The 17673-nt window shown below is 35.4% G+C and overlaps 1 protein-coding gene across 2 annotated transcripts; it reads right to left on the reverse strand.

The window, feature by feature from the left end:
• Positions 1-370: 370 nt before the first annotated feature.
• On the reverse strand, positions 371-4813 carry LOC125872892 (flocculation protein FLO11-like). Of its 2 annotated transcripts, XM_049553685.1 has the most exons (4): positions 3543-4813; positions 1646-3297; positions 903-1166; positions 371-657 (listed from the first exon to the last, which is right to left on the reverse strand). In XM_049553685.1, exons 1-4 carry the CDS (start codon positions 4753-4755, stop codon positions 406-408), a joined length of 3381 nt encoding a protein of 1126 aa, XP_049409642.1. In that variant the 5' UTR covers positions 4756-4813; the 3' UTR covers positions 371-405. The 2 variants fall into 2 exon arrangements, with proteins under 2 accessions (XP_049409642.1, XP_049409643.1); XM_049553686.1 differs by lacking the exon at positions 903-1166.
• Between the last annotated feature and the right edge of the window lie 12860 nt (positions 4814-17673).

Genomic DNA, 17673 nt, shown 5'->3' on the forward strand with positions numbered 1-17673 from the left:
CCGCTCCGCACAAATTCACAAGGCGAGGTGAAAATAGTTTTTTTTCTGCAAATCGCCCTCACATATTAGTCTAATAATTTTTTTCAACACTATTAGGTCACATCTGCATATAAATTTTCATAAAAAAGTGAAATTAGTCACATAACAATGTCATTCTCTATAAATTACATCCTAAAATACTATACAACAATAAATTTCCTCTTGACTCTCCTATGTGTATACATCAAACTTCATAGAGCTCCTATACACCAAGTATCTTACAAATTAATTTGAGTTACACAATTAAGGAGTCTCATGGGTAAAGAAGAAACAAACTATGTTGTTCGAACTCTTCTAAAATATCTGTCGATATTTTTGAAGAGTCTGAACAATATAGAAAACAAGTGCATGTTAACTATCCCCTTATTAGTCTTTAGCCTTTTCTTTACTATCTGTTTTTTCACTATGTGTTTCCTTTGATGCTGCAGAATTACCCTTCTCTGAAGTTTGTTCACTTGCACTAATAGGAGTGACTAAAATTTCATTCTTGTTAGTTGAAGTGGATGAAAAATTTGTAACATCACTTGACTTTTGTTGTTTGGTGGTGTTGTTGGAAGACACCATAGTGGTCTTGTTTGGTGATTCTTCATGAGACTTCCCTTCATCATTGAATGGTTTCTGCTCAACATTGCAAAACCACAAGGAAATTAAAAGTTTCATTTTGTAGCTTGAAGTCAACGACAAAGTCAGAAATTTCGCTAAGGGTGTTCCAAATTCAATATGGATATATAATGAATTTACACAGAGTGTAATTTACACCCTCTGTGCTCTTTAACTCGTCGTAGCAGGTTGCTGCCTTATTTTTCAGATAACTAGTTCAACTTATTATGGACAGATACATGTAGTTAACTACATAAACGTACCGTTTTAGCATCTGCATGATGAAGTTGGTCTGATGCAGACTCAACCAATAAAATTCTAGACATTCTTGGACTTGGACTTTCACCTATTTGTTCCTCCCTGTCAAAGTTCAACAGAGGGCCTTGACCTGTGGAGGACGTTGGTTTGAGTATGGACTTTGGTGATGATGAACAACTCGAGGCTGTAGGGACTTCTCGGATTGTATATTGTAAGCTGATTGAGTCTTGATTGACAGATCTCTCCGATGGAATTCCAGGTATCGGATCCTAAGTTACATTAAAAAAAAAAAACAATACTTGAAATTTCAAACATTCTATAAGTGAGAAACTGGAAAGAAAATGTTGTTTCTATTAGGTTTGTTATGCAGAAGACACTGCTATACTGACACATAATAATTTTATAACAACTTATGATACACATTAATTATTTTTATTCGGTTCGTACAAAGTACTAACTATACATGATAATACATCTTTTCTGCCTTTAAAAAGTCAGATACACAACTAAACTTTGACAAAGAGTATTGTTTGCATGCTGGATTTCAACTTCTATCAATTAATTTAACCTGGAGTTGATTTCTCAGATGGTCACTTAACTAGTAGTTATTATCTCATAAAGTCACTTAGTTTTTGTTGAAGAAAGTTGACTTTCTAAGATAATAACTATTAGTTGAGTAACCATCAGAGAAATCAACTCGTTTAACTTGCATAATCTAATCATTGTCAAATTCATTAAATCACCAAACCTGCATTCTTTTCTGTTCTTCAGAAGTTGAGGAGCCTTCACTTGCTGAGAACTTTGGTTGAATCATAGTGTTGGGAGAGGGGGATGAAGTAGAGGCACTCGAAACTTGTTCAACCACCAAATCATGTGGTGATGATGATGATGCTTGTGAATCATCAAAACTCTGACTAATTGTAGAAAAAACTTCTTCAATAGGCTGTTTACCACCACTATCACAAAGTGTTTCCTCAATGTCATTTCTAGGAAGAGACTTTGAATTTTCTGCAGACTTCTGTGTCTCCGGATGTGGTACTGAACTTTGCACTGTCGGATTTCTTAACGTAAGTGTTGAGCTCCGAGTAGTGGTTGGATCACAACTTTCAGCAGTTACTTCATCTGGCAGCTTATTTTTTAGTTTGCGCGTGTCTACTTGTTGAGCCTCCAAATTTGAACTAGATCCTTGATCAATAGAAAATGTTGGTTGCGAAACAGACTTAGACGATGACGTACTAGAAGAGGCTTCAAATGAGTGATGTCCTTGTCCAATAGTTGAAAATGCCACAGTTTCACTGTGTTGTTCGCTGGCACTGTCTAGAACGAGTGCAGCGACATCGTTCTCTTTGGCTGAAATTGAATTTTCTGTTTCTGAAGGTAATTCAGAAACTTGTAATGTTAAGTTGCTTAAACTAAGATCTGATTCCTGTGAAGCAATTGAATCTGATCTCTCACTGGAGATGTTCACTGACCTATCATTTTGTAGCTGATCAATACTTGAAGAGGATCCATGTTCAATTAAGCAATTTGGTTGTAGAACAGATGTCGGTGATACTAGTGACGTTGATGCGAAAGGGAGTTGTTGTGCTGGAAATTCTGATTGTAGTAATGAACCTTGAAATCTTTCGCCAACTACAGAAAGTCCTTCCGGCCTACGCTGTTGATAACTACTGCTAGCTTGATTCCTGTCTGTCCTTGGAGGTGGAAATGAGCTTGAACCAATGGAATACGGTTCAATTGTTCGTTCTGATGGAATATTTTGTTGCACATTATTCTCAGACATATGGAACCTCGAAAATCCAAATTCTACTATATCTTGTTCAGTGACCTCGCGTACTTCTCTGGAATTTGATTCATTTTCATCTACTCTAGCTAGGTGAGATGAAGACATCAGTATGTCTTCACTGCTAGAAGTTATAGCTTTTTCTATCTCCCCATCTATAGAAATCTCCTCACCCACGGATGAGCTCCCATCGTCTGTTAATGGAGGTGAACCGACTTCAGAAACCTCCACTTGCATGTCAGAAGCAATAGACTGGCCAGGAGTGTGATGCATAGGACGATTAGGATAGTATAAACTCTCGTCCTCTATTGTGTTCTCCAACAAGGATAAACCAGAAGGTGATGGATCACCTGATAAGTTCCTTAGAGCAGGAGAAGCAATAGACTTCAAGATCGCATCTTTGTCTATCTTATAGAATGGTTCATCATCTTCCGACGAAGATGATGAACTTACCCTATTGCTAATATCTTCCACTAGTACTGACTTTATCTGTACTTCACTACTGTCTTTTTCATCCTGGACTTCCCTGCTTTGATCTCCTTTATAGACCACGTTCATCTCCGGTTCGGATGCTTGAGATGGTACTTCTTCAACTACTCTATCATTATCTTCCTTACCTGCAATCAAATCACATTTGTTGAGTTTCATTTAAAGGAAGTATTGAAGGACAAAGGTCACCCTGAATGAGCTCGCGGACATTCTTGGTCTCAAGCCTGAGATAAAGGCGGAGGGTCGTGATAGGTTGACAGACAGCACTAGTTATATTTTTCATGTCAGCCTGAGGTGTTTAACTTATAAAACATGTCAAGTTTAAGGGGCTATCTAGGTATTCATCCAAAAAAGAATAGACTCATCATTTTACCTAATGGGTGTCTTGATTTGGAACTTTCAGATGTCTCTGGAAACCATTGCCTGGACGGAAGATCAGAACGTTGAGTCTTTTCGCGCTGATCAAGATTCAAATCCCCTGGAAATGCAGTCCCCATACAGAAGCTTCCATGCCTGGATAACATCAACTCCTTCTGTTCCTGAGCTAACATGAACTCCTGCATAAAACTTCCACCTCTTACATTAGGCTTTTCTTCATGTTGATCATATGGAAGGTCAAAAGGATTCCGATTTGGTCCCATAATCGAAGGGGCTGAACCCGGGGTAGTTGAAAATTGATTAGTTGATTCTTTATGTTTTGGAATTAAAATTGAAGATATTGGAGGAAATGTTTCTTTGCAGCCTATATTCATCAATGATCTTCTAACTTGTAGGCTCAACATCTTTCGTGCTCGTCTTCGTGCCATTAAACTTTCCAATCTTCTAGTCCTTTCAATCTCAGAAAGTCCAAGATCCATGAGATTCTTTTGATCATCATCTTTCCATTGCACACCCTTATTTCTAGCCCCATCATATTCTGTTTCACCAAAACATTCTCTTTTTCTCTCATACATACAACTAAATGATTTAAAACATTTTCCACTTCCTTCATAAGAACAACTTGAATACTCAACAGGCCTTGAATTCTTGAAAATACTTGAGCTAGAAGAACATTCATCACGATCATGACTTATCGAATGCACTTCCACCTCTCGTATATCTTTCAGTTTTTCTTCAATCAACGCGCCTTTATCAACAAAATCATCATGATCATGATCATCACTTAAAGGTATTCGAAAAGTTCCACCTTGTATAAACTCCTCAGCACCAGTTTCTATACATTTCTTGGATTTTCTTCGTCTAACAGATCTAGCTCGAAGAAAAGCCTTTCGTTTATTTTCAATGACATCTTCATCATGATGACTGATTATATTCCTAGAAGGTTTCGAATGATCAACATCTCTTTCGAAGTGTTTGAAACTTGGAATGCTAAAAAAGAGTATAAGAAGAATAGTGAAAAAGAACAAAAGGGGTAAGGAATATATGAAAAACCATGTGTTTGATGGTGAAAGAGCATAAAACAAGATGAAGAATAACAAAGTGAATGAAACAAATGGATGTTTTTTGGTAAAAGTGGAGGAAAATTCTATAGAATATTTAACATTTGTCCATATCAAACTACTAATATTGCTTGACTCAATAGCCATTTCTTTCTCAAATGTTGTATCATTTGGAAACTTTTTTCTAAAAAATTTCAATTATCTAAGCAAAGATATAAACACAAAGAGACTCTCATCTTATTTAGTTTGATAAAGAAATATTCTTTTGAAGGATGATGGATGACAAAAAACTCTGAAGAAAATTGGACATGATGATGAAAAATTATGTCTTTTTTTAACCAAAGAAAAGTGGGATTGAGGAATTTTGTTCCTTTTTTGTTCTTGTTTGGTTAGTGATATCCTCTTATTTTAGAAATTCTCCACCATCCTTGCTCCTTATTTTTAGTGATAACTAGAGATTAAGATTTTAAATCTAACATATGCATAGTGTTTATGCACCTATTATTCTTTTCTTTTGTGACTAATTATGAGGAGCATCAATAAGGACTATGATAGGGAAGTCCAAAACTATATAAATCCTATATTAGCATATTGTAATACCAATATGAAAATCAAATTCTATATCTTGTAATAACCATAATAAATTACCATGCTCCACATTTATTATTGTCAACCGCTTCATACAGGGTAGCTTTATTAACTCTACCATAAGTAGGTAGCTCTTTCCAAGGTATCCACTTTTTAGTCAAGTGCATAGGCATTCGCGGTTAGCTATGGGCTAGACATTACTAGCTCGGGAGAACACTGCAATATTGGCATCATCCATCCAAGGCACGATAGGCACAACGGGCACGAGGGGTGGTGAGTGTCTCTGACTAGGGGTGACAATTGAGCAGGTTGGGTTAAATTTGGGTGGGTCAAAATGGGTCAAGACAATAAATGGATCAAGACCCAACCCAACCCAAATTTGTTTGGATCAAAACGGGTTAGTAACAGGTCATAACCCAACCCGCCCAATTTTTACTAAGTTTTAATAGCTTTATTTGTTAGTATTTTATAAGCTTTTAGTATCTAATAAAATTATTTTTTTTCTTTATTATAACTATATATTATATATAAAATTAAAAAAAAAGTTTTTTAATAATACTTTGACAAGATTTTTTAAAAATCAATTTGGGTTACATATCAATCCAATTTTTAATGGGTTGTATTGAAATGGATTGAGCTAACAAATGGACGAGTCAATAACCAACCCAACCTAAATAGGTTGGATTGGATTGCGCGAGTTGGACTTGATTTTGCCACCCCTATCTCTGACCATTGACACAACTCAAGAAAAACCACATCCAAAAACTAGCTATTAAGGTGAGAAAGCCCAATGTTATATAAACCTCTTATCAACAAATTGCACTATTAATGAGGAACTCAAGTAGTTTCATACCTTGCAATGATCCATAACTATCACTTAATTTTTTTTGCATGTTTGATAAAAAAATACATGTGAGAAATTTAAAATAAAACAAATTAGAAAATTACATTTTAATCTCAAATAAATTGAGATTGACGATATGAATCATCACTATGTCATTTAGAGAAAAAAATCAAAAGTACATTCTTTTTTATCTTTCTCCATCAATCAAATATGTCAATCCCAAGTTAGCAAGGTCAAATCTCTTTTGATATCATACGACGATCAAGGTGGGAGAGTCTAAAATTTTACAAGTCTTATATTTGCTTCTTATTAAGTCGATGAGGATCGGACTCAAGTCTCATACTTTGTAATAGGATCATAACATACTATCACGCTCGTCAGTCATCGTCCTCGATAGTTGCGCGTTAGACCATATCTAGCCCTAGGCCAACACTGCAATATTGATGTCATCATTCAAGGCACAGCGGACAGAAAGAGTGGTAGGTGGCTCTAACAACACTAATACAATCTAGGGAGGACCACACCTCAAAAGCTAGTTATTAATTGAGGTGGAAGATTCCATGACTATATAAGTCCCATATTAATTTTCCATCAAACTGACGTAAGACTCATGTTCCATACTTACAATATGATCATAACAAAATATAGAGAAAAGAAGTGAAAGTAGGCGGGGACAATGTTATTAGTTCACTAGCGCATTCACTAGAATTCAATAATTTTGGTTCAAAATTCTATATTTGTGTTTAAAAATCTACTTATTAAAGCATATAATAATTAATTAAGAACCCAATAAATTAAACTATATCTTTCTTAAAGGAAAAAACTCATAAATATCATCATCCCCTTTTGGTCTAAAAATATCCCAACCTTTTTTTTTTTTTTGCTCAAGAATACAACTAACCTATTAGAAATGACTTAGAAATTCCATCCTTCCACTTTTTGGTCTAAAAATACCCTCAACTTTTTTTGGTTTAAGAATACCCCACTTTCACCTTTTACTCTAAAAATACCATCAACCCAAATTAATTGAATTGAATTCTTTTACTAATTAGGGAATTCTTTATTTGTTTTAGAAGATAATTTTTTTATTTATTCAATTATTATATTAGATCATCCAAAATACTTACAATATTTTAGTCTAACTATATTTGAAGTGAAAAATATATTCTTTTAACTTTTAGTAACATAGTATAGAGTAAAAGAAAAGGGATAAAATTTGGCTAATTAATATATTCATAGACTTAACTATTTATCCTCAACACTAAAGGAAAATAACTATTTATTGATATCAAATTTTAAGTAGACGATTTTCTAATAAAATATCTATATACTATTTTTTTAGTCGAGCAAAAATTGCATTGGATATCTTTTCTGCCAAACACATAGATTACTTCATTGCCTAATTACAAGGGTAACCAATTTTCTAGAAATAATACTAAATAAAAATCGACAAACAACTTTAGATTTTACTAAAATAGTGACCATTAATGATACTTCGAGGACATTTGTTGCATCACATGTTGATCTCTTATTATGTTTGCTAATGATTGTATTGATAATTTTTTAATAATAAAATTTAGAAAAATAATAAATTTCAACGAATTAATTAGAATCTGAGTTGTGTTGAGATCTGATAATATTTATTAAGAGCTAGGAAATATTAGTCTAACGGAAGAGAAAATATAAATAGTTTTAAAAAGATATGTTGTTCTTATAAAGATTCGAACCATCACCTTGAGGACCAAGAGAAAATAGGACAACCAGTCTAGTAATTTTCCTTACAAGATTATCTTCAATTAAAGATTTCGAGTACAAACATTTTAAAGGAAAAAAAGAAAAAAAAATATTTAGTTCAAATAACAAAATTACGAATTTTTATACGGTAACCGTTTAATCGACATTAAAATCATAAATATTAGATATGTAAATTTCTATTATATAGAAAGGTGAAGACGACCGGACGACCAATGGCAATTTCGAAAATCTAATATGATTGAAGGGAAGAATAGTAATTGCCAAGGTATTATCAATTTTTGTTTTAAATTAAATTTTTAAAAAAATAGGAATAGTAGAAAGAGAAGGTCACATGTACTTCTATAATGAAAAGCACAAAAAATATCACAAGTGGCCGTACTATCTAAACATGATGGGACCCATTCACGCGACTATTGACAGACCTCGCTTAGAAGATCAGTGATCGTCGCTTCGAATTCAAAGGTGAGCCAATTCTTTCGGGATGCCATGGGATTCTTTTTCGTCTATGTCCATCATTTTCGGACTTAGATATTTGTTCTAGTTAGTTGATTAGTTCATTAGTTGGGGATGTATCCCTTCTTGTTTAGACTTGGATCATTTGTTTAGATGTTTTAGTACATTGACTTTCAGGTTCTAGGTATAAAATTTTCGCATTTGTTAGTTAATTAACTTGCTTCCGTAACTTAATTGCCTTAGTTTTAGTTTAATTGCTTAGTTTGGGTTATAGTAGTGGTTCTCCCACCGGATGGTTAGTGTGAGTGTCAATCACGACGGTCTGGATCGTGACAAAATTGGTATCAGAGCCTAAGTTCGTTGATCTCGATGTACCGAAACGAGTCTAATAGAGTCTCGCGGAAAGGTACGAGGACGCCTTTACTTTTCTTCGAGAGGCTATAGGACTTTAGGACATCTCTATTTTTTTCTCTTGTCTCCTTTTGTGCTATGACTTGATTCCAATTGGTATCTGGTGATTCAAATTGGTATCTAACCTCCTTCACTCTTCTTTTCACAGATGGTTAATACTATGTATAACGGTGTTAGGCCCGTAGCTCCTGTCAATGCTCCAACTGATGAATCTGCAGCGAGAGGTCGCGGTCGAGGCAGAGGTAGAGGAAGAGCTAGGGGTAGAGGCCGTGGAAAGGTAGCACATGATGAAAATGAGGTACTTGTTGAGACTGTGCATGTGAATGAGAACCCTCCTGCGCATAATGAGGAGATAGATGAGAATGTGGATGTCGAGGATGTTGAAGAGATTGGACAAGAGGAAGAGGTGCAGGCTGGAAATGCAGGCATTCCTTCTTTGGATCCGGTGTTAGCTCAACATATGATGTCTTTTTTGAATGGGTTAGCTGGTCCTGGAGTGCTTCCATCTGCCCAAGCAACTCAGGCTCCCGCCAATCCCCCTGTTGCTAGCATTGCGCCCAAGACGGGTGGAATGAGAGGTAATGATGCTTTCTTCCATCCTCTGTTAGGTTCTGTTATGACTGGGAACAAGCATGATATGTTGACTAAGTTTCTGAAGCTTAAGCCTCCGGTATTTCTTGGTTCTGAGACTGAAGATGCTTATGAGTTTATCTTAGACTGTTATGAGAGGCTGCATAAATTGGGCATTGTTCACCAACATGGGGTTGAGTTCGTATCTTTCCAACTTCAAGGTGAGGCCAAGCAGTGGTGGAGAGCTTATATGAAGTGCAGATCCTCTACTTTACTTCCACTTACTTGGACCCAATTTTATGCTCTATTTCTAGAAAAGTATGTGCCCAGAACTTTGAGAGATCGCAAGAAGGATGAATTTATGGCTTTAGAGCAAAGTGGTATGTCTGTGGCTGCTTATGAGGCTAAGTTCCATGCCTTATCCAGATATGCTACGCGTTGGTTACTACTGAGGAGGAGAGGATCCGGTTGTTTATTAGAGGTTTGAATTCTGAGTTGCAAGTATTATCTGATGACTTCTGCAGGGAGGAGTTTTAATGAGGTGAAAAACTATGTTAAGAAAGTGGAGGGGGTGAGGCGAGACGGTCAAGCTAAGGCTTGGGCAAAAAGAGCANCATTTGTTAGTTAATTAACTTGCTTCCGTAACTTAATTGCCTTAGTTTTAGTTTAGTTGCTTAGTTTGGGTTGTAGTAGTGGTTCTCCTACCGGATGGTTAGTGTGAGTATCAATCACGACGGTCTGGGTCGTGACAAAGTTGGTATCAGACCCTAGGTTTGTTGATCTCAATGTACTGAAACGAGTCTAATAGAGTCTCGCGGAAAGGTACGGGAACACCTTTACTTTTCTTCGAGAGGCAATAAGACTTTAGGAAATCTCTATTTTTTTTTCTCTTGTCTCCTTTCGTGCTATGACTTGATTCCAATTGGTATCTGGTGATTCAAATTGGTATCGAACCTCCTTCACTTTTCTTTTCGCAGATGGTTAATACTAGGTATAACGGTGTTAGGCCTGTAGCTCCTGTCAATGCTCCAACTGATGAATCTGCAGTGAGAGGTCCTGGTCGAGGCAGAGGTAGAGGAAGAGCTAGGGGTAGAGGCTGTGGAAGGGTAGCACATGCTGAAAATGAGGTACATGTTGAGAATGTGCATGTGAATGAGAACCCTCATGCGCATAATGAGGAGATAGAGGAGAATGTGGATGTCGAGGATGTTGAAGAGATTGGACAAGAGGAAGAGGTGCAGGCTGGAAATGCAGGCATTCCTTCTTTGGATCCGGTGTTAGCTCAACATATGATGTCTTTTTTGAATGGGTTAGCTGGTCCTGGAGTGCTTCCATCTGCCCAAGCAACTCAGGCTCCCGCCAATCCCCCTGTTGCTAGCATTGCGCCCAAGACGGGTGGAATGAGAGGTAATGATGCTTTCTTCCATCCTCTGTTGGGTTCTGTTATGACTGGGAACAAGCATGATATGTTGACTAAGTTTATGAAGCTTAAGCCTCCAGTATTTCTTGGTTTTGAGATTAAAGATGCTTATGAGTTTATCTTAGACTGTTATGAGAGGCTGCATAAATTGGGCATTGTTCACCAACATGGGGTTGAGTTCGTATCTTTCCAACTTCAAGGTGAGGCCAAGCAGTGGTGGAGAACTTATATAGAGTGCAGATCCTCTACTTTATCTCCACTTACTTGGACCTAATTTCATGCTCTATTTCTAGAAAATTATGTGCCCAGAACTTTGAGGGATCGCAAGAAGGATGAATTTATAGCTTTAGGACAAGGTGGTATGTCTGTGGCTGCTTATGAGGCTAAGTTCCATGCCTTATCCAGATATGCTACGCAGTTGGTTACTACTGAGGAAGGATCCAATTGTTTATTAGAGGTTTGAATTATGAGTTGCAAGTATTATCTGTTCATATGACTTCTGCAGGGAGGAGTTTTAATGAGGTGACAAGCTATGTTAAGAAAGTGGAGGGGGTGAGGCGAGATGGTCAAGCTAAGGCTTGGGCAAAAAGAGCAAAGAATTTTTATAACTTTCAAGGCTCTTATTCTAAGGGGTCTGGAAGGCTAACACTTGCAACCAAGCTAATTCAGTCTGTTATGCCCGTCTCTACAGTTAACTATTTGGGAACCCCATCTCATAATTTTCAAGATAGTTAGAGTGTCGTGCCTTCGACGGGCAACATACCATCTTTTGATCGTACTTGCTATAACTGTGGTGCACCTGGGCATTTGAGGAAAGATTATCCCTACCCATGTGTGTTAGATTCTGCGCATCAACAACAGTCTAGAGCAGTGGTACCCGCGGGGAACGGTAATAATGGTAGAGGACGTCCACAAGGTGGGCGAGGAGGTAATCAACGAGGCCGTGGAGGTAGAGGAAATGGTAATGGTAATGGAGGTAGAGGTAACGCGCAACCAGGCAAGGAAGTGGCTCGTCAAGATAATAGAGCTCAATGTTATGCTTTCCCGGACAAAAATGAGGCGAAGACGTCCGGCGTGGTGATCACAGGTACTATTCTTGTCTGTGACTGAATTACTAATGTGTTATTCGATACGGGTTCTACTTATTCGTATGTATCTGTGAGATTTGCCTCTGATTTTGAGATGATTTGTGATATACTTGATGCCCCAATTCATGCTTCTACCCTTGTTGGAGAGTCAGTCATAGTCACTCATGTCTATTGTGCTTGTCCTATTATGTTTATGGGTTTTCAGACTTGGGCTGATTTGGTGATTTTGGATATGATTGACTTTGACATAATCTTAGGCATGACTTGGTTGTTCCCCTATTACGATGTGCTTAATTGTAATACTAAGTCTGTAACTTTAGAAATTCCGGGAAGGAAAAAATTAGAGTGGGAAGGGGTGTATAAGCCTAAGCAAGCTAAGATTATATCCTTCATTCGATCTAGTAAATTAGTAGAGCAGGGTTGATTGGCTTATTTGGCGGAATGTTGAGATTGAGGCTCCATCCATTGGGTCTATTCTTGTGGTGTTTGAATTTAGTGAAATGTTTCCTAATGACTTACTTGGTATGCCTTTAGATACAGATATATATATTTGCATTGATTTGGAGCCTGGTACTCGTCCCATTTCTATTCATCCATATCGCATGGCTCAGCAGAATTAAGAGAGCTTAAGGCTCAAATTCAAGTGCTCCTTGATAAGAGATTTATTCGCCCTAGTGCTTCCCCATGGGGTGCTCCAGTTTTGTTTGTTAAGAAGAATAATGGTAGTATGAGAATGTGTATAGTCTACCGGCAATTAAATAGGGTCACTATTCGAAATAGGTACCCCTTGCCTAGAATAGTTGATCTCTTGACCAATTGCAAGGTGCAGCGATTTTCTCAAAGATTGATCTAAGATCTGATTACAAATCAATTGAAAATTAGGCTTGAGGATGTGCCCAAGACGGCGTTTAGAACTCGTTATGGGCACTATGAGTTTTTGGTTATGTCTTTTGGTTTGACCAATTGTTGACACCCAATTTTGACCCTCCACAACATAAATTAATCATTTCGAGCTTCTCCAATTTCAAACGATTTAAAATTATTAGTTTTTAAAAAAAATTTCTATAAAAAAATAATAATAATAATGAAAATGAAAATAAATAAATAATAATAATAATATAGTTTGCAAGATTTTTAAATAGCTTGTCACTTTTCATAAATCTTAGATGATATATATGTTTTACATAATTATGTATGTAATTAGTATATTTTATGATTCTTCGAAAATCGTCTCAAAAAAAGATTTTATATTTTTTAATATTAGGGATGGTTATAATTTTGAATTAATGAGTTTTATGAAATTCAAAATAGTTTCAAGTCATTTTAAAGTAATTTTATCATTTTTAACAATAAATAGGTATATTTTTGCAATCACGTTATTTTNNTAATATTAGGGATGGTTATAATTTTGAATTAATGAGTTTTATGAAATTCAAAATAGTTTCAAGTCATTTTAAAGTAATTTTATCATTTTTAACAATAAATAGGTATATTTTTGCAATCACGTTATTTTATAAATATTTGAAAAATCATCACAAAAGATTTTACATTTTAGTTAAATATTTTATTAATTTACTTTATGTTATAGTTATAATTTCGAGTAAATTAGTTTTGTAATTGAATTAGTCAATTTATAATTAAGTTAATTGTTTTATTTCGTTGAGATTAAGAAGCTCATTATTTAATTTATATTAACTTATCTTGTTTAAAATTTAGCCGAATTCACCAATTAAATTATATTCGGCTATAATTGAAATGCATTTGACTATTATTTAATAACAATTTTAGTCAATTGCTTACCAATCCAATAGTCCAATTTTGGGTCATTTCCAATCCAATTTTCCAAGCCCAACTCCCAATTCCCAACCGACCCATATAATACAATATGCTATATTCCAACACTTTCTAAAGTCCTCCCAGCCCATTATTTTTTAACCCCATACCCGGCCCAAATCTTTGCTCAAAAGAACCCAGAAGCTGTCCAGCGTTAAACACTCCAGAGGCAGTCAATTCTCAGCTCAACATCATAGCTGGCAGCAGCTATTCTCAACGTTATAGCAGCGTGGACAACAACGTTCACAAGCTTCAATAGCAATAGTGACGCGTGAACAACTCCAGCAGCTTTCTCTGCAACAACCGCCCACATTGATCTTGTCATCCGGATTTTAGGGGGATTTCGATTGAAATCTTGTACAAGCAGCAGTTCCTCGGTCCTTGGGAAAATTTGAATCGAAGATTGGATGGTAATTCCCGTTTCTGCCCTTGCCCTCGTCCAATTTTTCATCCTCTAAATCCCCCAATTCGACCCTAATACCTCCTCTATAAAAGGATCGTGTTCCCCTTCAGTGAGGGGGAGAGATTTTTTTTTTTCGAGTTTTGGAGTTTAGTTTTAAGACAATATTCACTCACACACTTGAAAAATTTATATCTACTTTTTTGAATCTAAGATACGAGAGGATCGACGCTTGGATTTTCTTAGTTTGTCATTCCTATTCGAAGTTCATGGTAAAAGAATCGTTGCTCTCAAGTTCGTTGTCGTCCAGTCGCTGCCCCAATTGAGGTAATCTCGCCCTTTCTTGCATTATGTTTTCTATGTAGTGTATGTTATGTGTTCAATATCTAGTGGAGTCCAATTATTAGGATTAGTTGATTTCTCTGTTTTAGTCTTTTGCTTTCAGTTTCGTTTTCTCCTGTGAGTTCTTGGGACTGTGAGCATGAAGTAAATATCAGTGAACTTCTTTTTGCGGTTCATTTAGTTTCGACTTCGAATGCATTAAGCTATATAGTTCTGTCTTTTCATCGTTTAGCCGAATTTTTTTTCTCTGCTATTTGATTCATCGTTATAGATTACCACCATCGCTAGTCTAATCCAGTAGTATTTATCTATGTTCTTGATTAACTCAAATATTGTTCATGTCAGTTTTGCGTCTTCAACTCGTGATATCATGTTTACAATTCACCTTAATCTTATTTTAACTCGGATCATTCGCTCATAGTTAATCTATTCCTTATTATGTATCTTGCTTTTCATATCGAAAATGTTTCGCTTTCGAAAATGTGGCCGAGAATCTGATTGTTCCTTTGCTTTCTGAGTGTGGTTTGATCTGTTTTGGTGTTATTCATTAATCAAAAATCTGGAAATTTTATTCAATGTTGTAGTTGTTCATCTGGTAAATGATAACATACTTTCTTCACAATCTTGATTTGTTATAACATCACGTGAGTACCATTTCGTTTTTGGCTTAAGTTAGTGATGCATTCTTAGTATATCTTTTCTTGTATCTCGTAAGTCAGTCGTTATGTATTTCCATCTTTTGTTCTTCGATACTAGCCGGTGCTTTGAGGCATAATTGTTTCTTTCTTTTAACCTTCCTGTCCAACCCCTTTAGTAGTCGACTTAAGGTGTTAAACCATGCTTTTATCATAACAAAAGGGTCATAGTGATTAGTTTAATATAGTTCCTACTTATGCATTTATTATTATTTAAATATGACCATTTGATGTACGCTTGTTTCCTCTGTTAAGTTGAGGTCACTAGTCTCGTTTTTTTGTTTTCCTTTGTGGATTATGAATGAAGAACTGAAAAGTGCTCATTAGAAAATTTGTTGTGGGAGCATTTGTTCATTAATATAAAGTTGAGTTTTGTTAGAGTAATTATATTGGTTTAGTTTCAAATTGTCATACATGGGTTTGAATATTTTATTTTGATCCTCTTAGAAATAGGTAAGTTACGTATTAATTGTGTTCTTGCTAAAGTTGATGTTATTGATGGTTTAGCCTAATTATCATATGTAACATGCTGTAACTTTTCATTAAGGAAGTCTTTGCCCCTTCATTTTTAATTGTCCTCTGTAAATCAGTCCCCTTTGGGTTATTGTTTCAAAAAATATCATGCTGTGTTATTTTCTATTATGAACTACTTTGAGCATTACTTATGTTCCTTTTCATTTGTTTATGCATGTGAAAACTCGATCCGAGTTCCCTTGGACTCCATCTTTCTCCACTTCATGTTTCGGATGGGCCATAAAGGCCCAAAATTCTTTTATCGAGTCATTCAACCTTGAGAAATTGAATAACAAGTCTTTGGAGTTGACGTACAGGTCCCGAAACGCAGAAAAAAGGGCTGTATACATCAATATACAGCTGATGTATACCAGAAACGGGATTGAGTAAAATCCCCAGAATTTGCAGCAAAATTGGCCCAAAAGGGGCCCAATTTCCTAATATCTTTTACTCTTTTAATCGATTTGCTTATGCTTGACTAATTTTATTTAATTCTAACTATAATTCATTTTAATTAACTTAATTAGATCCCCAAAAGATGAGTTATTTCTTAGTGTTGGTTTGTTTTAAATATTCTTTTGTGTTGTGGTCATTTATTTTACTAATCAAATACCAATCAATTTTTATATCATTAATTAAGTTAAATCGTTGTTCTTAAAAAGATTTGTTATTTAACACTTTTCACTCAAAGCACGTTCTAACTCATTTTAAAATGTTTTTATGTTTAAGTGTTTTTTCTCAAATAAACTCGGAGCATGTAAGTCATTTTTTTTATCAATAAAAAAAATAAAATAATAATAATACTTACTTAGTCATTTGCTCAAAAGTTAGTCAAAACTTTTATTCTTCAATTAATTTAAAACGATTTTTTATGCTTTAATGTGTTAAATTGGTTTAATTTATTTTAAAATGAACTAAATAAATTCTAATTAGTCTAGTTTTTATTAATTTTCTAATCACTTGCACCTTAATTCAAATATTTTCATTTCAGGTCTCTTCCTCCAAAAAAATCAAAATATAATGGTTCATTTCTTAGCTTTTTTTTTTTTTAAAACTTAACTAAATATTGTAAATTATCATATTTTCTTTTATGTTAAACCATTTTCCTAAAATAGTCAAAAATATATTTTAGTCAAGTCGCAGGTCAACCGCATGTTAGCAAACACTTCGAATGCTTAAACCCTTCTCGAAGTGTAAATTGAACCCCGAACCCTCTTTGGTATTTTCAAATGATTTTTTCTGTTTAAATCTTTGAAAATTATAAGTTTTCTTAATTTCTTTAAAAAATTAAGTGGTGACTCTTTCTAGGTATTTTTCTCAAATTGTTTTGTACTTAGAATATTTCAAAAGGTGATTTTTCTAAAGGTTAGGAAAATTACGGCACAACACCAATGCACCTGCAACTTTCATGAATTTGATGAATGGGGTGTTCAAGCCATTTCTTGATTCCTTTGTGATAGTCCTTATTGATGATATTTTGGTTTATTCGAAAAGTGAAGAAGAGCATGACAACCATCTTTGTACTGTTTTGGGTGTTCTTGGGAAGCAAAAGTTATATGCTAAATTTTTGAAGTGTGAATTTTGGTTGAAATTAGTTGCATTTTTGGGGCATGTAGTGTCAAAAAAAGGTGTAATAGTAGATCCTCAAAAGATTGAAGCGGTTAGGAATTGGGTTAGGCATGACTCTGTGACGGAGGTTAGGAGTTTTGTGGGACTCGCTAGCTATTATCGTCGATTTGTTAAGAATTTTGCTTCGATTGCTACTCACTTGACCAATTTGACCAAAAAGGATATACCATTTGAATGGACTAAAAAATGTGAGGAGAGCTTTCAAAAGCTTAAGACTCTCTTGACCACCGCACCCATTTTAGCATTACCGGTGGAGGTAAGGACTTTATAGTTTATTGTGATGTTTCTCATTCTGGATTGGGCGATGTGTTAATGCAGGATAAGAATGTTATAGCCTATGTGTCGCGCCAATTGAAGGTGCATGAGAGAAATTATCCAACCCATGATTTGGAGTTGGCAGCGGTAGTATTTGCTCTTAAGATCTGGCGGCACTATCTTTATGGTGTTAAGTGCGAAGTGTTTACCGACCATCGTAGTTTGTAGCATGTGTTCACTCAAAATGATCTGAATTTGAGACAACGAAG

The sequence above is a fragment of the Solanum stenotomum genome, chromosome 8 (genome assembly GCF_019186545.1).
Source record: "Solanum stenotomum isolate F172 chromosome 8, ASM1918654v1, whole genome shotgun sequence".
Lineage (NCBI taxonomy): Eukaryota > Viridiplantae > Streptophyta > Magnoliopsida > Solanales > Solanaceae > Solanum > Solanum stenotomum.